The sequence below is a fragment of the Ornithorhynchus anatinus genome, chromosome 3, assembly GCF_004115215.2.
Source record: "Ornithorhynchus anatinus isolate Pmale09 chromosome 3, mOrnAna1.pri.v4, whole genome shotgun sequence".
Classification (NCBI taxonomy): Eukaryota; Metazoa; Chordata; class Mammalia; order Monotremata; family Ornithorhynchidae; genus Ornithorhynchus; species Ornithorhynchus anatinus.
This window is the reverse complement of record NC_041730.1, coordinates 842,881-867,151: the sequence shown is the minus strand read 5'-3', so window position 1 is coordinate 867,151 and position 24,271 is coordinate 842,881. Positions and strand designations below refer to the sequence as shown.

The 24,271-nt window shown below is 52.3% G+C and overlaps 1 protein-coding gene across 1 annotated transcript; it reads left to right on the top strand.

The window, feature by feature from the left end:
- The first annotated feature begins 1,350 nt into the window (after nucleotides 1–1,350).
- RHOD (ras homolog family member D) lies at nucleotides 1,351–24,259 on the top strand. Its single transcript, XM_029061480.2, has 5 exons — nucleotides 1,351–1,521; nucleotides 19,395–19,482; nucleotides 19,674–19,783; nucleotides 22,173–22,307; nucleotides 23,599–24,259. Exons 1-5 carry the CDS (start codon nucleotides 1,351–1,353, stop codon nucleotides 23,770–23,772), a joined length of 678 nt encoding a protein of 225 aa, XP_028917313.1. The 3' UTR covers nucleotides 23,773–24,259.
- The last annotated feature ends 12 nt before the right edge of the window (nucleotides 24,260–24,271 follow it).

Below are 24,271 nucleotides of genomic sequence, written 5' to 3'. Positions count from 1 at the left end.
GGGGCTGAAGACTGCGAACCCCAGATGGGACAACCTGGGACCTCCCCCAGTGCTTAGAGCAGTGCTTGGCTCATGGTAAGCACTTCCCAAATACCTTCCTCATTATTAACAAATACCAGGATGATGATGGTGGAGAAGCTGCGTGGTTCAGTGGAAAGAGTCCGGGCTGGCGACTCACAGGTCATGGGTTCAAATTCCGGGTTCGGCCGCTTGCCAGCTGTGTGACTGTGGGCATGTCACTTCACCTCTCTGGGCCTCAGTTCCCTCCTCTGTCAAATGGGGATGAAGACGGGGAGCCCCACGGGGGACCACCTGATGACCTTGTATCCTCTCCGGCGCTTAGCACAGTGCTTGGCACGTAGTAAGCGCTCAGTGGAAAGAGCCTGGGCTTGGGAGTCAGAGGTCATAGGTTCGAATGCCGCCTCTGCCACTTGTCAGCTGGGTGACTGTGGGCAGGTCACTTCACTTCTCTGTGCCTCAGTTCCCTCATCTGTAAAATGGGAATGAAGACTGTGAGCCTCACGTGGGACAACCTGCTACCCTGTATCTCCCCCAGCGCCGAGAACAGTGCTCTGCACATAGTAAGCGCTTAATAACAAATACCAACATTACTATTATCATTAACAAATGCCATGATGATGATGATGATGATGGGTAGGGATGGTTCATTCAACAGTATTTACTGAGCGCTTACTATGTGCAGAGCACTGAACTAAGCGCTTGGAATGGACAAATCGGTAACAGATAGAGACGGTCCCTGCCCTTTGACGGGCTTACGGTCTAATCGGGGGAGACGGACGGACGAGAACAATAGCAATAAATAGAATCAAGATAAATAGAATCAAGATGGTCTCTGGGGCCGAATTGTCCATCCCAAGCGCTCAGTCCAGTGCTCTGCACACAGTAAGCGCTCAATAGAGAGGATCGAGCGGATGAGTGGATGATGATTATTTTGTTAATGAGACGTACATCGCCCTGATTCTATTTATTTGCTATCGTTTTAATGAGATGTTCATCCCCTCGATTCTATTTATCGCTATCGTTCTCGTCTGTCCGTCTCCCCCGATTAGACCGTGCGCCCGTCAAAGGGCAGGGACCGTCTCTGTTACCGATGTGTCCATTCCAAGCGCGTAGTCCGGTGTTCCGCACATAGTAAGCGTTCGATACATAGTATTGAATGAATGAATGGTGCTGAGGTGTCCGGTTGCCCCGCCCCGGCTGGGAGCAAGACACCTGGCCGGCGGTCCCCGCCCCGTCCCGTCCCGTCCCGTCCCGTCCCGCCCGGGCGTCCCGACGGCTGCGTCCCCTGTCACAGTGTCCCAGGCCGGGCCCCGGAGCAGGCCGAGGGCCATGCGGACCCGCGGGCAGCGGGAGGAGGAGGGGGACGAGGGCAGGGCCCGGGGACCCGAGGGCGACGGCGAGGACCCCGGGGCCCGCACCATCAAGGCCGTCATCGTCGGGGACGGGGCCTGCGGAAAGACCTCGCTGCTCATGGTCATGGCCCAGGGAAAGTTCCCCGAGGTGAGTCCCCCGGGGGCCCCGGGGCCCTCTTAGGGCGCAGCGCTTACGGCAGGGGGATGATGATGATGATGACTGAGCTCCCCGCCTCCCCCTCTAGACCGTTCTGGCCAGGGAAGGTGCCCGTCCTGTGGGTACTCCCCCCAGGCACTCAGTACAGTGCTCCGCGCCCAGGAGGCACTCCGTCAATCCAACTGATTTGACTGAAGGGGCAGCCCTGCGTGCGCCCTGGATAGAATTCGGTCCCGCCTTCCGGGCTCCCAGCCCACACCGCCGTGAACTCGATTTCAGGCAGGAACCCGCACAACTCTACTTCTCAGAGAGAAATAGGGGAGACACCCTGATCTCCTCCTGATATTAGAAACCAAAAACTTCCACAGTGAGCCCAGAAGGGTCCCTTCTCCAGAGAGCGAGGATGTGCAGTGGCCCTCTGCTCCCTCTACCCGTTCCCCTTCGCCTCTCCGCAGCTAAATCCTCTTCCCTCTTCCCTTTTCCCTCTCCTCCTCCCCCTCTCCCGTCCCCTCCCCTCAGCACCGTACTCGTCCGCTCGACTGTATATACCTTCATCACCCTATTTATTTTGTTTAATGAGCTGTACATCACCCTGATTCTATTTATTTGCCATTGTTTTAATGAGATGTTCTTCCCCTCGACTCTATTTATCGCCATTGTTCTTGTCTGTCCGTCTCCCCCGATTAGACTGTAAGGCGGGGACCGTCTCTATCTGTTACCGATTTGTACATTGCAAGCGCTCTGCACCTAGTAAGCGCTCAATAAATACTACTGAATGAATGAATGAATGATGGTATTTGATAAGAAGAAGAATGTTGGTATTTGTGAAGCGCTTACTAGGTGCAGAGCACAGGGTCAACAGGTTGTCCCCCGTGAGGCTCCCAGTCTTCATCCCCATTTGACAGATGAGGTCACTGAGGCACAGAGAAGTGAAGCGACTTGACCCCGGTCACCCAGCTGCCAAGCGGCGGAGCTGGGATTCGAACCCATGATCTCTGACTCCCAAGCCCCGGGCTCTTTCCGCTGAGCTACGCTGCTTCTCAACGTAGAGCAGGGGCCCGGGACGACGATGATGATGGTATTTGATGAGAAGAGTAATGTTGGTATTTGTTAAGCGCTTACTAGGTGCAGAGCACTGTTCTAAGCGCTGGGGGAGATAGAGGGTCATCAGGTTGTCCCCCGTGAGGCTCACGGCCTTCATCCCCATTTTACAGATGAGGGAACTGAGGCCCAGAGAAGTGAAGTGACTTGCCCACGGTCACCCCTCTGACAGGTGGCAGAGCTGGGATCCGAACCCATGACCTCTGACTTTCAAGCCCGAGCTCTTTCCACTGAGCTACACTGCTTCTCAACATATGCTTCTCAACGTATTTGATGAGGGAAGCAGCGTGGCTCAGGAGAAAGAGCCCGGGCTTGGGAGTCAGAGTTCATGGGTTTGAATCCCGGCTCTGCCACTTGGCAGCTGGGTGACTGTGGGCAAGTCACTTCACTTCTCGGGGCCTCAGTGACCTCATCTGTAAAATGGGGATTAACTGTGAGCCTCACGTGGGACAACCTGATGACCCTGTATCTACCCCAGCGCTTAGAACAGTGCTCTGCACATAGTAAGCGCTTAACAAATACCAACATCATTATTATTAATATTATTTGTCCAGCGCTTCCTTCCTATCTAATCCCGGCTCTTCCACCTGTCAGCTGTATGACTTTGGGCCAGGGACTTCACTTCTCTTGGCCTCAGTTCCCTCATCTGTCAAATGGGGATGAATAAGAAGAAGAAGAAGAAGAATGTTGGTATTTGTTAAGTGCTTACTATGTGCCAAGCACTGTTCTAGGTGCTGGGGTAGATACAGGATAATCAGGTTGTCCCACGTAGGGCTCACAGTCTTCATCCCCATTTTACAGAGGAGGGAACTGAAGCACAGAGAAGTGAAGTGACTTGCCCAAGGTCACACAACTGATGCATACTGGGAGCCCCACGTGGGACAACCTGATGACCTTGTAGTTCCTCCAGCGCTTATAATAGTGCTCGTCACATAGTAAGCGCTTAACAAATACCAACATTATTATTATTGTTATTATTATTGTGTGGCAGGCACTGTTTTAAGCACAGGGGGAGATGCAAGGTCATCAGGTTGTCCCAAGTGGGGCTCCCGGTCTTCATCTCCGTTTGACAGATGAGGCTCAGAGAATATATGATGGCATTTGTTAAGTGCTTACTATGTGCAAAGCACTGTTCTAAGCGCTGGGGAGGATACAAGGTGATCAGGTTGTCCCACGTGGGGCTCACAGTCTTCATCCCCATTTTACAGTTGAGGGAACTGAGGCACAGAGAAGTGAAGTGACTTGCCCAAAGTCACCCAGCTGACAAGTGGCGGAGTCAGGATTAGAACCCTCAACCTCTGACTCCCAAGCCCCTGCTCTTTCCACTGAGCCACGCTGAATGAAGAAATTGAATGAATGAATGAATTGTCCTTTCCAAACGCTTAGTACAGTGCTCTGCGCACAGTAAGCTCTCAATAAATACGATGGAATGAATGAATTGTACTTTCCAAGCGCTTAATACAGTGCTCTGCACACAGTAAGTGCTCAATCAATGTGATTGAATGAGTGAATGGAATGAATGACCCTCTAGCCTCTAAGCTCCTTGTGGGCAGGGATTGTGTTCTATTTGGTTATATTATAGTCTCCCAAACGCTTAGTACAGTGCTCTGCCCACAGTAAGCGCTTGATAAATGCGATTGACTGACTGGCTGACCCTCGGAGCACATTCAGTGGGAGGCCTTCGTATTAACCAGGCAGTCGGTGGTGTTGGATGTAACTGTTTTAGTGACTCTCCCAAGCGCTTACTCCAGTGCTCCGCCCACTGTAAGCGCTCAATAAATACAATGGATTGATTGATCGATGTTTAATAATAATAGCAAATAATAATTGTGGCATCGGTTAAGCACTTACTATGTGTTGGGCACTGTACTAAGCCCTGGGATGGATCCAAGCAAATCAGGTTGGACACAGTCCCTGTCCCACACAGAGCTCACGGTCTTAATCCCCATTTTCCAGAGGAGGGAACTGAGGCCCAGAGAAGTGAAGGGACTCGCCCAAGATCACACAGCAGACAAGTGGCAGAGTCGGCATTAGAACTCAGGCCCTTGCGACTCCCAGGCTCGTGCTCTATCCGCTAAATCACGTTGCTTCTCTTGTACTCGTGGATGGGGATTATGGGCGCTCAGTACAGTTCACTGCACTCAGCAAGCCCTCAATAAATAGCATCATCTGTAGTAGACTGTCACGCGTTGGGTCACAGTCAGCGGGATAGGCTTCCTGGCCCACGCTTAGGGGATATGGGGCACACTCACTGGCATCCAGAGTGCTTACCAGCACTTCCAGGGGTACACGCTCACAAGTACTTTGTGGGGCCCCTCGCTGGTACTCGGGACACCCCATCGATCAGTGGTATTTATTGAGCGCTTACTGTGGCTCCCGCTTCATGGGGCCCCTCGCTGGCACTCAGGACACCCCATCGATCAGTGATATTTATCGAGCACTTACTATGGCTCACATGTACTTCTTGGGGCCCCTCGCTGGCACTCAGCACACCCCATCAATCAGTGGTATTTATTGAGCGCATCCTGTGGCTCACACTTCATGGGGCCCCTCGCTGGCACTCAGCACACCCCATCAATCAGTGGTATTTATTGAGCGCTTACTGTGGCTCACACGTACTTCATGGGGCCCCTCGCTGGCACTCGGGACACCCCATCAATATCAGTGGTATTTATTGAGCGCTTACTATGATAATAATAATAATGTTGGTATTTGTTAAGCGCTTACTATGTGCAGAGCATTGTTCTAAGCGCTGGGGGAGATATAGGGTAATCAGGTTGTCCCACATGAGGCTCACAGTTAATCCCCATTTTACGGATGAGATAACGGAGGCACAGAGAAGTGAAGTGACTTGCCCACAGTCACACAGCTGACAAGTGGGCTCACACGTACTTCATGGGGCCCCTCGCTGGCACTCGGGACACCCCATCAATCAGTGGCATTTATTGAGCGCTTACTACGGCTCACACGTACTTCACGGGGCCCCTCGCTGGCACTCGGGACACCCCCCCCCCCCATCAGTGGTATTTATTGAGCGCCTACTACGTGCAGACCCCCGTACTGAGAGCTTGGGAGAATCACCAACGACATTAATTGGATTCTGACTCAGAGCGTTGGCCGTGTGCGCAGACCTTCATCCGTCGATCAGGCAGTGGTATCTATTCAGTGCTTCCTCTGTGCAGGGCACTGTACTAAATGCCTGGGAGAGGGCAGCGCGACAAACTTATCAGGCGCGTACTACACACCAGGAAATGCCAAGAGCGTGAGTACATACTTCCATGAACACACCCACGGAGACACCGAGTCTCACGCAAGAACGGGGCCAGGAGCGGCTCAGACACAGATACGCCCACACAGTGTCTTATTGCCCTGCTCCACAGGCCTTCTGATTCCTTGTCTGTAGGTGAATCACTGCAGCAGGTGGTCCCAGGGAGCCGGAGGGGACTCCCAGTTAATAATAATTATTATTAATAATAATTAATTGTAATTATATAATGGTATGCTGCTTGACTGTCTTATTATAGAATAATAATAATAGTGGTATCTGTTAAGCGCTTACTATGTGCAGAGCAGTGTTCTAGCGCTGGGGGAGATACAGGGTGATCAGATTGTCCCACGTGAGGCTCACAGTTAATCCCCATTTTACAGATGAGGTCACTGAGGCTCAGAGAAGTGAAGCGACCTGCCCACAGTCACACAGCTGACAAATGGCGGAGCCGGGATTCGAACCCGTGACCTCTGACTCCCAAGCCTGAGCTCTTTCCACTGAGCCACGCTGCTATATATATATAAATATATTATATATGAATATATAAATATATTGTGTAATTATTAATGATCGATGATAATATAATTAAGATATTATTATGGTATTTGTTCAGCGCTTACTACGCACCAGGCACTGTACTAAGCGCTGAGTTGGATACGAGCGAATCGAGTTGGACACAGTCCCTGTCCCACAAGGGGCTCACAGTCTTAATCCCCCATTTACAGATGAGAAAACTGAGGCACAGGGAGGTGAAGTGACTTGCCCAAGGTCACACAACAGACAAGCAGCGTGCCTCAGTGGAAAGAGCCCGGGCTTGGGAGTCAGAGGTCGCGGGTTCTAATCCTGGCTCTTCCACTTAGCTGTGTGACTTTGGGCAAGTCACTTCACTTCTCTGGGCCTCAGTTCCCTCATCTGGAAAAGGGGAATGAAGACTGTGAGCCCCACGGGGACAACTTAATTACCTTGTATCTACCCAGCGCTTAGAACAGTGCTCGGCACATAGTAAGCGCTTAACAAATACCAACATTATTATTATTATTGTTATTATTATTAAATGGCAGAGCCGGGATTAGACCGCATGACCTTCTGACTCCCTGGCCTTGGTTCTAACCACTACACCACGCTGCTTCAGTTCCTTGGACATTTGGATGCACGTATGGGGGCCGGGGGGATATTAGTCCAGTGCTCTGCACACAGTAAGCGCTCAATGAATATGATTGAATGAATGAATGAACATACACATACACACACAATAATAATAATTTTGGTATTTGTCAAGCGCTTACTATGTGCCAAGCACTGTTCTCAGCACTGGGCAGATATAAACTGATCAGGTTGTCCCACTCGGGGCTCACAGTCTTATTCCCCATTTTCCAGATGAGGTAACTGAGGCCCAGAGAAGTGAAGTGACTTGCCCAAAGTCACACAGCTGGTAAGTGGCGGAGCCGGGATTAGAACCCATGACCTCTGACTCCCAAGCCCGGGCTCTTTCCATTAAGAAATATCATAGCCCTTCCGGGTTTCCCAAAGAATGGAATTGGGGGTGGGAAGAATTTAGAATAAAGGGAGACCCATCCCCCTCCTAGAATCCTTCCCCCCTCGAACCCTAGTTTCTCTGCCTCAACTTTGGGGTCTCCCTCCCGTTGTTGGGCCGGGATTGCCTCTCTCTGTTGCCGAATTGTCCATTCCAAGCGCTTAGTCCAGTGCTCTGCACACAGTAAGCGCTCAATAAATACGATTGAATGAATATCTATTTATTTCTATTGATGTCTGTCTCCCCCTCTAGATTGTAAGCTTCTTGTGAGCAGGAAATGTCTGTTTATTGTTCTGTTGTACTCTCCCAAGTGCTTAGTACAGCACTTTACACACAGTAAGTTCTCAATAAATCTGATTGAATGACTATATCGACCCCAGCGCTCAGAAGAGTGCTCGGCACACAGTAAGCGCTTAACAAATACCGCCATTGTTATTATCGTCCGAGAGCTGATCTCCCACCCCTCTTGCCAATCGATGATATTTATCGAGTGCCTACTGTTGTGCAGAGGCCTGTGCTAAGCGCTTGGGAGAGTTGGTAGACACGTTCCCTGCCCACAGAGAGTTTATACCAGTGCTGGTACCCTGCCCTGGTGCTCAGGACCCCTCCCCGGGGCTCAGCTCAGACCACTGAGGCACCAGGGCCTCGGGGGGAGCGGCGGGGGGTGGGCGGGGGCGTCTCTCAGCCAGGCCTCGCCACAGCTGGAGGATGGGGCATGGGGAGGGACCCCAACACCCGCCCTCAGCGCCCGCTCCAGGCCTGTGCCCCCCTCCCAGCGCCCACCCAAGGCCCTCTGTGTCAGTCGATCGTATTTATTGAGCAGTTACTATATGCAAAGCACTGTACTAAACGCTTGGGAGAGTACAGCGTGGCTTACTGGAAAGAGCGCAGGCTTGGGAGTCAGAGGTCGTGGGTTCTAATTCCCGCTCCGCCACTTGTCAGCTGCGTCACTTTGGGCAAGTCACTTTTCTGTGCCTCAGTTACCTCATCTGTAAAATGGGGATTAATAATTTAATACTAATAATAATTTGGGTATTTGTTCAGCGCTTAACTATGTGCCGGGCGCTGTACTAAGCGCTGGGGTGGTTACAAGCAGATCGGGTTGGACACAGTCCCTGTCCCACGTGGGGCTCACAATCTCAATCCCCATTTGACAGATGAGGCAACTGAGGCCCAGAGAAGTGAAGTGACGGACCCAAAGTCCCACAGCTGACAAGTGGCGGATCCGGGATTAGAATCCATGACCTCTGACTCCCAAGCCCGGGCTCTTGCCACTGAGCCACGCTGCTTCTCAAGATCGTGATTAAGATCGTGAACCTACGTGGGACAACCTGATGACCATGTATCTACCCCAGCGCTTAGAACAGTCCTCGGCACATAGTAAGCGCTCAACAAATACCATCATTATTATTATTATTACGAGAGAACAATATAACAGACACATTCCCTGACCACAGACAGCTTCCAGTCCAGAGAGGGAGACAGACGTGAAAAGGAAAGGGATTAAGACTGGGAGCCCCACGTGGGTTATGGATATAAGTGCTGAATTGTACATTCCAAGCGCTTAGTACAGTGCTCTGCACATAATAAGCGCTCAATAAATACTACTGAATGAATGAAAGTGCTGTGGGGCTGGGAGGAGGGAATAAATAAAGGGAGCAAGTCAGAGTGACGCAGAAAGGAGTGGGAGAGGAGGAAAGGAGGGCGCAGTCAGGGAAGGCCCCCTCCCAGCTCCTTCCCCAGGTATAATAATAATAATAATGTTGGTATTTGTTAAGCGCTTACTATATGCCGAGCACTGTTCTAAGCGCTGGGGGAGATACAGGGTAATCGGGTTGGTATAGAGAAGCAGCATGGCATAGTGGAGAGAGCACAGTAATAATAATAATAATAATGTTGGTATTTGTTAAGCGCTTACTATGTGCAGAGCACTGTTCTAAGCGCTGAGGCTCACAGTCTTACTCCCCATTTTACAGATGAGGGAACTGAGGCACAGAGAATAATAATAATAATGTTGGTATTTGTTAAGCGCGAAAAGTTAAGTGACTTGTGCAAGATCACACAGCAGACGCGTGGCGGAGTTGGGATTCGAACCCACGACCTCTGACTCCCAAGCCCAGGCTCTTTCCACTGAGCCACAAAGCAGATGAGGGAACTGAGGCTCAGAGAAGTGATGATGATGTTATTTGTTAAGTGCTTACTATGTGCCAAGCACCGTAACTAATGACTGGCCCAAGGTCCTGCAGCAGATAAGTGGCGGAACCAGGACTAGAACCCAGGTCCGGGCTCTATCCACTAGGCCACGCTGCCCTTTGTGTCACCGCCCCTAGTTTCCAGCCCAGGCCTCCTGTGTCCCCCCCATCCCAGCCCCCACCCCAGACCCCCTCGGACCTGCTACCTCGTGACCAGAGATCCAGGAGGCCCCCCAGGCCTCCGTTTCCCCTCTGTTCATTCATTCAGCAGTATTTATTCATTCAGTAGTATTTATTGAGCGCTTACTATGTGCAGAGCACTGGACTAAGCGCTTGGAATGGACAAATCGGTAACAGATAGAGACAGTCCCCGCCCTTTGATGGGCTTACGGTCTAATCGGGGGAGACTGACAGACGAGAACAAGAACAATAGCAATAAAATAGCAGTACTCATTCAGCATTCATTCAATAGTATTTATTGAGCGCTTACTATGTGCAGAGCACTGTACTGAGCGCTTGGAATGGACAAATCGGTATTTATTTATTGAGCGCTTACTATGTGCAGAGCAAATCCTGGGCGGGGGTCCCAGCCAGTGCCGGGCAGGCGGGAGTGGAGAGCAACCGGATAATAATTTGTTAAGCGCTTACTATGTGCAGAGCACTGTTCTAAGCGCTGAGGTAGATTTGGGTGGAAGGCAGTGGCCGGGGGGGCCCCTGGGTCACGTTGGGTTAGATGCACTTACCCACTGGGATCTTAATAATTGTGGTATTTGGTAGGTGCTTACAGCTAAGCCCCCTTTCCCCCTTTCCCTCTGCTCCTCCCCTTCTCCCTTCCCCCCACCCAGCACTGTGCTCATTTCTATAGATTATTTATTACCCTATTTATTTTGTTAATGAGGTGTCCATCCCCTTCATTCTATTTATTGTTCATTCATTCATTCATTCAATAGCGTTTATCGAGCGCTTACTATGTGCAGAGCACTGTACTAAGCGCTTGGAATGAACAAGTCGGCAACAGAGAGAGACCGTCCCTGCCGTTTGACGGGCGCACGGTCTAATCGGGGGAGATTAAGTTGCTATTAAGTTGTCTCGTTTTTGCCCGACTAAACTGTGAGCCCGTCAATGGGCAGGGAGAAGCAGCGTGGCTCAGTGGAAAGAACATGGGCCCTGGAGTCAGGGGTCATGAGTTCGAATCCCAGATCTGCCCCTTGTCAGCTGTGTGACTGTGGGCAAGTCACTTCACTTCTCTGGGCCTCAGTTACCTCATCTGTAAAATGGGGATTAAGACTGAGCCCCACGTGGGACAACCCGATTCCCCTGTGTCTACCCCAGCGCTTAGAACAGCGCTCTGCACATAGTAAGCGCTTAACAAATACCAACGTTATTATTATTATTATCTATTGCCGAATTGTACATTCCAAGCACTTAGTACAGTGCTCTGCACATAGCGCTCAATAAATACTATTGAATGGATACTAGAGAAGCAGCGTGGCCTAGTAGATAGAACACGGACCTAGGAGTCAGACGGTCATGGGGTCTAATCCCGGCTCCACCAGTTGTCTAGACTGTGAGCCCGTCGTGGGGCAGGGATCGTCTCTATCTGTTACCGAATCGCACATTCCAGGTGCTTAGTACAGCGCACCGCACATGGAAAGCGCTCAGTAAATACTATTGGATGAATGAATGCTTGTGTGACCTTGGACAAGTCGCTTCGCTTCTCTGTGCCTCGGTTCCCTCCTCTGTAAAATGGGGATTCAGACTGTGAGCCCTATGTAGGACAGGAACTGGGTCCAACCTGATTATCTGGTATCCACCCCAGCGCTTAAAACAGTGCCTGGCACCTAGTAAGCGCTTAACAAATAACGTTATTATCGTTATTATATAATGATGGTATTTGTTAAGCGCTTACTATGTGCGGAGCACTGTTCTAAGCGCTGGGGGAGATACAAGGTAATCCGGTTGCCCCACATGGGGCTCACAGTCAATCCTTATTTTACAGATGAGGTCACTGAATCACAGAGAATGATGATGATGATGGTATTTGTTAAGCGCTCACTATGTGCCAGGCACTGTTCTAAACGCTGAAGTAGATACAAGGTAGTCAGGTACTCCCATGTGGGGCTCACAGTCTTAATCCCCATTTTACAGACGAGGTAACTGAGGCCCAGAGAAGTGAAGCGACTTGCCCAAAGTCACAGCACAACTGACAAGTGGCGGAGGCGGGATTAGAACCCATGACCTCTGACTCCCGAACCCGGGCTCTTTCCACTTAGCTACGCGATTCTATGTGCCGGGCACCGTACTAAGCGCTGGGGAAGCTACAAGCAGATCGGGTTGGCCACAGTCCCTGTGCCACACGGGGCTCACAGTCTCAATTCCATTTTTCAGATGAGGGAACTGAGGCCCAAAAGAGTGAAGTGACTCACCCAAGGTCACACAACAGACAATTGGCAGAGCCGGGATTAGAACCCATGACCTTCTGATTCCCCGGCCCGGGCTCCGGCCACTGCACCACGCGGCTTCTACATGGATCTCATGGTCATGAGATGGGCCTCGGTGACCTCATCTGGAAAATAATATTGATATTTGTTAAGCGCTTACTATATGCAGAGCACTGTTCTAAGCACTGGGAGAGATACCGGGTAATCAGGTTGTCCCACGTGAGGCTTATAGCCTTCATCCCCATTTTACAGATGAGGGAACTGAGGCACAGAGAAGTGACTTGCCCACAGTCACACAGCTGACAAGGGGCAGAGCCGGGATTCGAACCCATGACCTCTGACTCCCAAGCCCGTGAAGACTGTGAGCCCCACGTAGGACAACCTGATCACCTTGTGTCCCCCCACCAGCGCTTAGAACAATTCTCTGCACATAATAAGCGCATAACAAATACCACCATTTATTTATTTATTTATTTTATTCTCTGGGCCTCAGTGACCTCATCTGGAAAATGGGGATGAAGACTGTGAGCCCCCCGTGGGACAACCTGATGAACTTGTATCCCCCCCAGCGCTTAGAACAGTGCTTGGCACATAGTAAGCACTTAACAAATTCCATTTCACTTCTCTGGGCCTCAGTGACCTCATCTGAAAAATGGGGATTGACTGTGACCCTCACGTGGGACAACCTGATCACCTTGTATCCCCCCCCAGCGCTTAGAACAGTGCTTGGCATATAGTAAGCGCTTAACAAATTCCATTTCACTTCTCTGGGCCTCAGTGACCTCATCTGGAAAACGGGGATGAAGACTGTGAGCCCCCCGTGGGACAACCTGATGACCTTGTATCCCCCCCAGCGCTTAGAACAGTGCTTGGCACATAATAAGCGCTTAACAAATGCCATTTCACTTCTCTGGGCCTCATTGACCTCATCTGGAAAATGGGGATTGACTGTGACCCCCCCCGTGGGACAACCTGATGACCTCGTATCCCCCCCCAGCGCTTAGAACAGTGCTTGGCACATAGTAAGCGCTTAACAAATGCCATCGTCATCAGTCCAGGAGGACTGTCCCCCCCCAGACGGGCCGTCCGCCTCCTCCCTCGGCCTCGGCCGGACCTCGCCCTGACTCAGTGGGCCGGGCGGCCACTGAGTCACCTGCAGCCCAGCCCAGTTCCGGCGGGCAGCGGGGCCCGGCTCCTGCCCTGGGAGCCCCGGGAGCGATAATAAGCCGGGCGCACCCAACCCCACCCACCAGGCTGCCCTACCCCCTGCTACCTCACCTTATTGCTGGTTTCGCTTTCCGCCTCACTGCCTCGTGGGACACGGGAACCTCTCCTCTCCCTTCCGCGTCGCCCTTGAACTTAATAATAATAACGTTGGTATTTGTGAAGCGCTTACTGTGTGCAGAGCACTGTTCGAAGCGCCGGGGGAGATACGGGCTCATCAGGTTGTCCCACGTGAGGGTCCCAGTCTTCACCCCCATTTTACAGAGGAGGGAACTGAGGCCCAGAGAAATGAAGTGACTCGCCCACAGTCACCCAGCTGACAAGCGGCGGAGCTGGGATTAGAACCCACGACCTCTGATTCCCAAACCCGGGCTCTTTCCGCTGAGCCACGCTGATGTTGGTATTTGTTAAGCGCTTACTATGTGCCGAGCACTGTTCTAAGCACTGGGGGCGATACGAGGTCATGAGGTTGTCCCACGTGGGGCTCCCAGTCTTCATCCCCATTTTACCGAGGAGGGAACTGAGGCCCAGAGAAGTGAAGTGACTTGCCCAAGGTCACACAGCTGACAAGTGACGGAGGGAGAGGGGATTAGAACCCAGGACCTACGACTCCCAAGCCCGGGCTCTTGCCACTGAGCCACACTGCTTCTCCACTTCCCCCGGGCTCTTAAGTACATAAGCATAATTTATTTCTTTATATTAATGTCTGTTTCCTCTCTTTATTCATTCATTTATTCATTGTATTTATTGAGCACTTACTGTCATAATTGAGGTATTTGTTAAGCACTTACTTTGTGCCAGGCACTGTGCTGGGATGGATACGAGCGAATCCGGTTGGACACAGTCCCCATCTTGTCTCAATCCCCATTTTACAGAGGAGGTAACTGAGGCGCAGAGAAGTGAAGGGACTTGCCCAAGGACACACAGCAGAGCCAGGAATAGAACTCACGGCCTTCTGCCTCCCAGGCCCGTGTTCTATCACTATGCCATGCTGCTTCGCTACATGATGCTGGTACTGTGTGCAAAGCCCTGTCCTAAGCACTTGGGAGTGATCGTGGTATTTGTTAAGCGCTTACTATGTGCCAAACACCGTTCTAAGCGCTGGGGAGATACAAGGTTATCAGGTTGACCCACGTGGGGCTCGCGGTCTTCATCCCCATTTTACAGAGGAGGGAACTGAGGCCCAGAGAAGTGAAGTGACTTGCCCAAGGTCACACAGCAGACAAATGGCAAAGCGGGGATTCGAACCCATGACCTCTGACTCCCAAGCCCGGGCTCTTTCCACTGACCCACGCTGCTTCCCCAAGTACACTCTACGCGTGAACGCTGCAGCGTGGCTCAGTGGGAGTCAGAGGTCACGGGTTCTAATCCCGCCTCCGCCGCTTGTCAGCTGTGTGACTTTGGGCAAGTCGCTTCACTTCTCTGGGCCTCAGTTCCCGCGTCTGTCAAATGGGGATGAAGACTGTGAGCCCCACGTGGGACAACCTGATCACCCTGTATCCCCCCGGCGCTTAGAACGGCGCTCGGCACATAGTAAGCGCTTAACAAATACCCTCATCATCATCATTATTATTCTTATTACTACAGCAGTAAAGAGACACATTGCGTGCCCACGAGCTTACAGTCTAGAGTGACTGGAAATTCCTTATGGGCAGGGAACATGACCACTGACTCATTATATTGTCCTCTCCCAAGTGCTTAATATGGTGCCCTGCACATAGTAAGCGCTCAATAAATGCGATACATTGATTGTTTGAACCCAGAAGACTTCCCTCCAGACTCCACCCAGTCCTTCCCTCCCTGTGCCTCCCACAAAACCACCTCACCCCTCATCTTCCCAGGACCCCTCCACCCCCCCCCCCCCCGCCACCCCTCGCTTCCACTTCCTACGGCCCCCAGAGATCTTCCCCCCAATTGCCCTTAGAACCACCCTCTCCAGCCCCAAAGCCATATCCCCTTGTGTATATAATAATAATAATAGTATCTGTTAAGCGCTTACTATGTGCCAAGCACTGTTCTAAGCGCCGGGGGGGATACGTGGTGATCAGGTGGTCCCCCGTGGGGCTCACCATCTGAATCCCCATTTTACAGAGGAGGGAACTGAGGCCCAGAGAAGTGGAGTGACCTGCCCAAAGTCACCCAGCTGACAAGCGGCGGAGGCGGGATTCGAACCCACGACCTCTGATTCCCAAGCCCGGACTCTTTCCACTGAGCCACGCTGCTTCACGCTTGTCGGTTGGGTGACTTTGGACAAGTCACTTCACTTCTCTGGGCCTCAGTTACCCCATCTGCAAAATGGGGATGAAGACTGTGAGCCCCACGTGGGGCAACCTGATCACCCTGTATCCTCCCCAGCGCTTAGAACAGTGCTTTGCACATAGTAAGCGCTTAACAAATGCCATCGTTATTGTTATTCTTATTAAGCACGGGGGATTCGCAACACACCTAAGTGACATGCTTAGTTTATTAATAATAATAACGTTAATAATGTTGGTATTTGTTAAGCGCTTACTATGTGCCGAGCACTGTTCTAAGCGCTGGGGTAGACTCAGGGGAATCGGGTTGTCCCACGTGGGGCTCACAGTCTTCATCCCCATTTTACAGATGAGGGAACTGAGGCACAGAGAAGTTAAGTGACTTGCCCACAGCCACACAGCTGACAAGTGGCAGAGATGGGATTCGGACTCATGAGCCCTGACTCCAAAGCCCGTGCTCTTTCCAGTGAGCCACGCTGCTTCCCTAAGCGTGGCTTAAGCGCTTAGCACAGTGCTCTGCACATGGTAAGCGCTCAATAAGTACCATTGATTTGTTTCCTGCCCACAAGACGCTTACACCCCAACAGGGAGAGGTAGACGGAGATAGATAATAATAATAATGTTGGTATTTGTTAAGCGCTTACTATGTGCAGAGCACTGTTCTAAGCACTGGGGTAGATACGGGGTCATCAGGTTGTCCCACATGAGGCTCACAGTCTTAATCCCCATTTTACAGATGAGGTCACTGAGGCCCAGAGAAGTGAAGTGACTCGCCCACAGTCACCCAGCTGCCAAGTGGCAGAGCTGGATTCGAACCCGTGACCTCTGACTCCCAAGCCCGGGCTCCTGCCACTGAGCTACGCAGGCAACGACAAACTCATTCATTCATCCAGTCGTATTTATTGAGCGCTTACTGTGTGCAGAGCACCCTACTAAGCGCTTGGGAGTGAACAGTACAACAATCAACAGTCACATTCCCTGCCCACAAAGAGCTTACAATCTAGAGAATAATAATGTTGGTATTTGTTAAGCGCTTACTATGTGCAGAGCACTGTTCTAAGCGCTGGGGGAGATACGGGGTCATCAGGTTGTCTCACGTGAGGCTGTGGAGTAGTGGTTAGAGCCCGGGCCTGGGAGTCAGAAGGTCACCGGTTCTAATCCCGGCTCCGTCACTTCTCTGCTGTGAGACCCTGGGCAAGTCACTTCACTGCCCTGCGCCTCAGTTCCCTCATCTGTAAAATGGGGATTAAGACTGTGAGCCCCACCTGGGACAAACTGATTACCTCGTATCTTCCCCCAGCGCTTAGAACAGTGCTTGGCACATAGTAAGCGTTTAACAAATACCAACATTTATTTTGTTTTTATTTTATTTGTTTATATTGATGCCTGTTGAGTGGTTTTGATGTGTCTCTATAATTCTATAGAGAAGTAGCGTGGCTCAGTGGAAAGATCTTGGGAGTCAGAGGTCACGGGTTCTAATCCCGACTCTGCCCCTTGTCAGCTGGGTGACTTTGGGCAAGTCACTTCACCTCTCCGGGCCTCAGTTCCCTCATCTGGAAAATGGGGATTAAATCTGTGAGCCCTACGTGGGACAACCTGATCACCTTGTATTGCCCTCGGGGGCTTAGAACAGTGCTTGGCACATAGTAAGCTCTTAAGAAATGCCATCATCATTATTATTATTATTTATCTCTATTGATGCCTCTATACTTGTTTTGATGTGTCTCTATCTGTAATTCTATTTATTTCTATCGATGCCTGTTTACTCGTTTTGCCGTCTGTCTCCCCCCTTCTAGACTGTGAGCCCGGTGTGGGCAGGGATCGTCTCTCTTCATTGCTGAATTGTAGTTTCCAAGCGCTTAGTCCAGTGCTCTGCACCCGGTAAGCGCTCAATAAATACTATTAAACGAATGAATATATATATATTCGTATATATATATATATATAGGGCCCAGACTGAGCCCTCCCTTTCCCTCTGCCTCTCCTCCCCTCCCCATTGCCCCTACTCCCTCCCTCTGCTCTTCCCCCGTCCCCTCCCCACAGCACTTGTGTACATCTGTATATGTTATTTATTACCCTATTTTATTAATGACGTGTATATATCTATGATTCTATTTATCTTGATGGTACCGATGCCTGACTACTTGCTTTGTTTGTTGTCCGCCTCCCCCGATTAGACTGTGAGCCCGTCGTTGGGCAGGGCCGGTCTCTATCTGTTGCCGAATTGTCCATTCCAAGAGCTTAGTACAGTTCTCTGCACACAGTAAACGCTCAATAAAGAAATAAATACGATCGAATGAATGAATAATAATAATAATGATCGCATTTGTTAAGCGCTTACTATGCGCCAAGCACTGTTCTAAGCGCTGGGGGGGATACAAGGTGACCAGGTTGTCCCACGAGAGGCTCACACGCTTCATCTCCATTTGACAGATGAGGTCATGGAGAATAATAATAGTGATCGCATTTGTTAAGCGCTTACTATGCGCCAAGCACTGTTCTAAGCGCTGGGGGGATACAAGGGGATCAGGCTGCACCCGGTGGGGCTCACAGACTTCATCCCCATTTTCCAGATGAAAAGTGAAGTGACTTGCCCCGAGTCCCAGACCTGTCAAGGGGCGGAGGTGGGATTAGAACCCATGACCTCTGCCTCCCAAGGCCGGGCTTTAGTCCACCGAGCCAGGCTGCTCATAATAATAATAATGTTGGTATTTGTGAAGCGCTTACTATGTGCAGAGCACTGTTCTAAGCGCTGGGGGAGATACAGGGTCATCAGGTTGTCCTATGTGAGGCTCCCAGTCCATCCGCATTTGACGGATGAGGCACTGAGGCCCAGTCAAGTGAGTTGTCTGTACTCGTCCGCTCAACTGTATATATCTTCATCACCCTATTTATTTTGTTTATTTTGTTTAATGAGCTGTACATCACCCTGAGTCTATTTAGTCGCCATTGTTTTTATGAGATGTTCTTCCCCTCGACTCTATTTATCGCCATCGTTCCCGTCCGTCCGTCTCCCCCGATCAGACCGTGAGCCCGTCCGACGGCAGGGACTGTCTCTATCTGTTGCCGACTTGTCCATTCCAAGCGCTTAGTCTAGTGCTCGGCACATAGTAAGCGCTCAATAAATAATAATAATAATAACGTTGGTATTTGTTAAGCGCTTACTATGTGCCGAGCACTGTTCTAAGCGCTGGGGTAGACACAGGGGAATCGGGTTGTCCCACGTGGGGCTCACAGTCTTCATCCCCATTTGACAGATGAGGTCACTGAGGCACCGAGAAGTTAAGTGGTATTGAATGAATGACTTGCCCCCAGTCACCCAGCTGACAGGTGTCAGGGTCGGGATTCGAACCCAGGACTTCTGACTCCCAAGCCGGGGCTCTTTCCACTGAGCCCCGCTGCTTGAATGAATGCTACTGTTCTTGTCCGTCCGTCTCCCCCGATTAGACCGTGAGCCCGTCAAAGGGCAGGGACCGTCTAATAATGTTAATAATAATGTTGGTATCTGTTAAGCGCTTACTATGTGCCGAGCACTGTTCTAAGCGCTCGGGTAGACATAGGGGGATCAGGTTGTCCCACGTGGGGCTCACAGTCTTCATCCCCATTTTACAGATGAGGGAACTGAGGCCCAGAGAAGTTAAGTGACTTGCCCACAGTCTCACAGTCACAGTCACACAGCCGTCTCTCTCTCTCTGTTACCGATGTGTCCATTCCAAGCGCTTAGTCCAGTGCTCTGCACAGAGTAAGCGCTCAATAAATACGATCGAATGAACGAATGCACGCGTGAGTGAGAGAGTAGGAGGGTCCCCCGCCGAGACCGGGGGCCCTGACAGCTGCTCCCCCGTGCAGGAATACGTGCCCACCGCCTTCGACAAATACTCCACCCCGGTGCAGCTGGAGGGGAGGCCCGTGCTGCTCGAGCTCTGGGACACGGCAGGTAAGGGGCGGGCAGGGCCGCCAGGGGGCGCCCGACGGGGAGGCCGCGCTACCCCGAGGGGAGGGAGGGGGCGTGGCCACTCGAGGCCCCACCCCCTCCGCCCCCATTGGTCCCTCTCCCCCGCCCCCTCCCCGCCCATTGGTCCTTCTCCCCGCCCGTTGGTCCATCGCCCCGCCCCCGCGCGCGCGCAGGCCAAGAGGACTACGACCGCCTGCGGCCGCTCTCCTACGCCGACGCCAAAGTCCTCCTCCTCTGCTATGACGTCACCAACGCCACCAGCTTCGAGAACGTCCGCAACAAGGTCGGCGCCTGCGCGGGCGGGCCGGGAGGGGGAGGGGCAGCCGAGGCCCAAGGTCGCGGGTTCGAATCCCCGCGTCGGCTCCGGGACTCATTCATTCAATCGGATTTATGGAGCGCTTCCAAAAATAAAAAATAGATTGCGGTATTTGTTAAGCGCTTACTATGTGCAGAGCACTGTTCTAAGCGCTGGGGGAGATCCAGGGTCATCAGGTGGTCCCACGTGGGGCTCACAGTTTTAATAATAATAATGTTGGTATTTGTTAAGCATTTACTATGTGCAGAGCACTGTTCTAAGCGCTGGGGGAGATCCAGGGTCATCAGGTGGTCCCACGTGAGGCTCACAGTTAATCCCCATTTTACAGATGAAGGAACTGAGGCACAGAGAAGTGAAGTGACTTGCCCACAGTCACACCGCTGACAAGTGGCAGAGCCGGGAACCGAACCCATGACCTCTGACTCCGAAGCCCAGGCTCTTTCCACTGAGCCAGGCTGCTTCCCATTTGGCAGATGAGGTCACAGGCACAGAGAAATGAAGTGACTTGCCGAAGGTCACACAGCTGACTAGCAGCGGAGCAGGGATTAGAACCCGTGACCTCTGACTCCCAAGCCCGCGCTCTTTCCACTGAGCCACAATGCTTACTGGCTGGGGGGTCCAGGGGTCACACCCACTCTCCACCGGACCCCAGAATTCAATCGGATTTAGTGAACGCTTCGTACTTATTGAACGCTTACTGGCTGGGGAGTAATGAGGTCACTGAGGCCCAGAGAAGTTAAAGTGAAGTGACTTGCCCGAAGTCACACAGCTGACAAGTGGCGGAGGCGGAATTAGAACCCATGACCTCGGACTCCCAAGCCCATGCTCTTTCCACTGAGCTGCGCTGCTTCTCTCTCCTGACCTTGGGCAAGTCACTTCACTTCTCTGGGCCTCAGTGACCTCATCTGTCACAGGGGGATTAAGACTGTGAGCCCCACATTGGACAACCTGATGACCTTTTATCTACTCCAGCGCTTAGAAAGGTGCTTAGAACATAGTAAGTGCTTAACAAATACCATTATTATTATTATTATTATTATTATTATTATTAGTGGATGGACAAGGAAGTCAGAAGGACTTGGGTTCTAATCTCTCGGCTGCCTCCTGTCTGCTGTGTGACTTTGGTCAGCTCACTTCACTGGGCCTCAGTGACCTCATCTCTACAATGGGGATGAAGACCGTGAGCCCCATGTGGGACAACTTGATTACCTTGTATCTACTCCAGCGCTTAGAACAGTGCTTGGCACATAGTAAGCGCTTAACAAATACCAGCATTATTATTATTACAATAGGGATGGAGACTTTGAGCCCCATGTGGGACAGGGAGTGTTCATTCAATAGTATTTATTGAGCGCTTACTATGTGCAGAGCACTGTACTAAGCGCTTGGAATGAACAAGTCGGCAACAGATAGAGACAGTCCCTGCCGTTTGACGGGCTTACGGTCTAATCGGGGGAGACGGACAGATGAGAACGATGGCAATAAATAGAGTGTGTCTACCCCCGATTTGCTTGAATCCACCCCAGTGCTCAGTGCAGTGCCTGACACATAGTAAGCGCCTAACAAGCACCATAATTATTAATAGAGAAGCAGTGTGGCTCGGTGGAAAGAGCCCGGGCCTGGGTGTCAGAGGTCCTGGGTTCGAATCCAGGCTCTGCCACTTGTCAGCTGTGGGACTGTGGGCAAGTCACTTCACTTCTCTGGACCTCAGTTCCCTCATCTGGAAAATGGGGATTAACTGTGAGCCTCACGTGGGACAAGCTGATTATCCTGTATCTCCCCCAGCGCTTAGAACAGTGCTCTGCACATAGTAAGGGCTTAACAAATGCCAACATTATTATTAATATTAATATTATTATTATTATTAGTGGGATTCCGGCCCCTAATCTGCCCGCCTGGGCTCCATGCGGGCTGGTCCACCCCCTGCTGGAGCCGGATGGCGTGGGGAAAGGACCCGGGGAGGTGTCTGTTTATTGTTCTATTGTAATAATAATAATAACGATGTTATTTGTTAAGCGCTGACTATGTGCTAAGCGCTGGAGTAGATACAGGGTCATCAGGTTGTCCCCCGTGGGGCTCCCAGTCTTCATCTCTATTTTCCAGATGAGGTCACTGAGGCCCAATGAAGTGACTTGCCCGAAGTGACACACCAGACAGGCGGCGGAGCCGGGATCAGAACCCACGACCTCTGACTGCCCTCTCCCAAGCGCTTAGTACGGTGTTCCGCTCACAGTAGCGCTCAATAAATTGAAGAGAATGGGGGCAGCGGGGAGCCCCGATCCCTGTAGAGGAAGCTCTCCCCGCCCTCCCGGGTCGAGGGGGAGGGGACCGGGCCTGAGTCTCTGTCCTCTTGCAGTGGTACCCGGAGGTCACCCACTTCTGCCCGGGGGTGCCCATCCTGCTGGTGGGCTGCAAGACGGACCTGCGCAACGACAAGGATCAGCTGCAGCGGGTAAAGAAAAGCGGCCAGGACCCCATCTCCTATCAGAAGGTACCGGCTGCCTGGCCCCCCGCCCACCCCTCACGCCCCCATCTTCTCTCCGCGCCGCATCTTTGAGGGTCGAGGGTTGAGGTCTTTTTTTTTTTTAACGGTATTGGTTAAGCGCTGACTATGTGCCCGGCTCAGTACCGAGCACCAGGGTAGATTCACGCTAATCAGGTTGGACTCAGTCCACGTAATCATAGTGATAATTATTGCTAAGCGCTTACTCTGGGCCAAGCACTGTTCAAAGTGCTGGGGTGGATACAAGGTAGATTGGACACGGTCCCTGTCCCGTATGGGGCTCACGGCCCCAATCCCCATTTTACAGATGAGGTAACTGAGGCAGTGAGAGGTGAAGGGACTAGCCCGTGGTCGCGTAGCAGACAAGCGTGGAGCCGGGATTAGAACCCAGGCCCTCCCGACTCTCAGGTTCTTCTGCCTCGCGGGCCCACGCTCTCTCCACTAGGCCATGTCGCTTCACAAATGTCGCACATGGGGCTCGCGGTCTTGGTCCGCGGTCTTCGTGAAGCAGCGTGGCTCGGTGGACAGAGCCCGGGCTTGGGACTCAGAGGTCATGGGTTCGAATCCCGGCTCTGCCACTTGGCAGCTGTGTGACTGTGGGCAAGTCACTTCACTTCTCTGGGCCTCAGTTCCCTCATCTGTAAAATGGGGATGAAGACTGGCAGCCTCACGTGGGACAACCTAATGACCCTGTATCTACCCCAGCGCTTAAAACGGTGCTCTGCACGTTATTATTAAATACCAACATTGTTATTATTATTCATCCCCATTGTACAGATGAGGGCAGTGAATCGCAGAGACGTGAAGCGACTTGCCTAAGGTCACCCAGTAATAATAATAATAACGTTGGTATTTGTTAAGCGCTTACTACGTGCAGAGCACCGTTCTAAGCGCTGGGGTAGATTTATAGGGTAATCAGGTTGTCCCACGTGAGGCTCACAGTCTTTATCCCCATTTTACAGATGAGGTAGCTGAGGCACAGAGAAGTGAAGTGACTCGCCCACGGTCACACAGCTGCCAAGTGGCAGAGCCGGGATTCGAACCCATGACCTCTGACTCCCAAGCCCGGACTCTTTCCACTGAGCCACCCAGTAGAAGAGTGGTGGGGCACGAGTGGTGGATTAGAACCCAGGTCCTTCCAACTCCCAGACCCGAAGTCTAGAGCTCTAGCCACCAGACCACCCCGCTTCCCGGAGAGCGGCGGAGGGTGGGTCCCGGCCGGGAGCCGGGGGGAGTCCAGCGAAAGGACCTCGGCTCACTCCAGTTCCTCCACCCCCAGGGCCAGGCGCTGGCGAATAACCTGGGGGCCGTCGCTTACCTGGAGTGCTCGGCTCGGCTCAAAGACAACATCGAGGTCATCTTTCAGCAGGCCGCGGCCGCCACGCTCGGAAGCCCCCAGAAAGGCTTCTGGAGGGGCATGAGGAAGAAATATATGTGCTGTGTGACGGGCTGAGCCCGTCTGCTCCCGCACGGACCGTTCTCCCCCGACGCGTACACGCGAACACGCGCCCGCACGCCGGGCCGGGCCGCCCCGCCGCCTGGACACCGGCCCCCCTCCCCAGCCTGGACCATCCCTCCTCCCTGGACCGCCCGTCCTCCCCCGCCCACCTCTCCGGATGCGTCCGTGGCCCCGGCAGGCCCGGGCTGGGACACCCCCACGCCCCGCCCTCGCTCCCCACTCTTGGACCCGCTGGGTCCCCACCCGTGGAGCCGCCCGTCCCCCTCCTCCAGGCCCAAATCTGCAATAAAGGGATTCGCAGTAACCCCCGGGGGCCGGAGGGCTTTGGGCCTGACTGGAGCTGCCGGGCCGCTGCGGGAGGACGCGATGGTTCTCCGTGGTCCGCAGGGAACCGGGCGTCCCGTCGCGCCGCGGTCGGATGGAACCCAGAGAAGGACCGACACCGGCACGGGGTCACACGGCGCCGGGAGAGTAACTGAGGCGTAGAGAATTA

Coding starts and splice junctions, on each gene's coding strand:
- RHOD (XM_029061480.2), top strand. CDS start 1,351: ATGCGGACCCGCGGGCAGCGGGAGGAGGAGGGGGACGAGGGCAGGGCC. Junction 1,522..19,394: donor CCCAGGGAAAGTTCCCCGAG/GTGAGTCCCCCG, acceptor TCCCCCGTGCAG/GAATACGTGCCCACCGCCTT. Junction 19,784..22,172: donor TCGAGAACGTCCGCAACAAG/GTCGGCGCCTGC, acceptor GTCCTCTTGCAG/TGGTACCCGGAGGTCACCCA.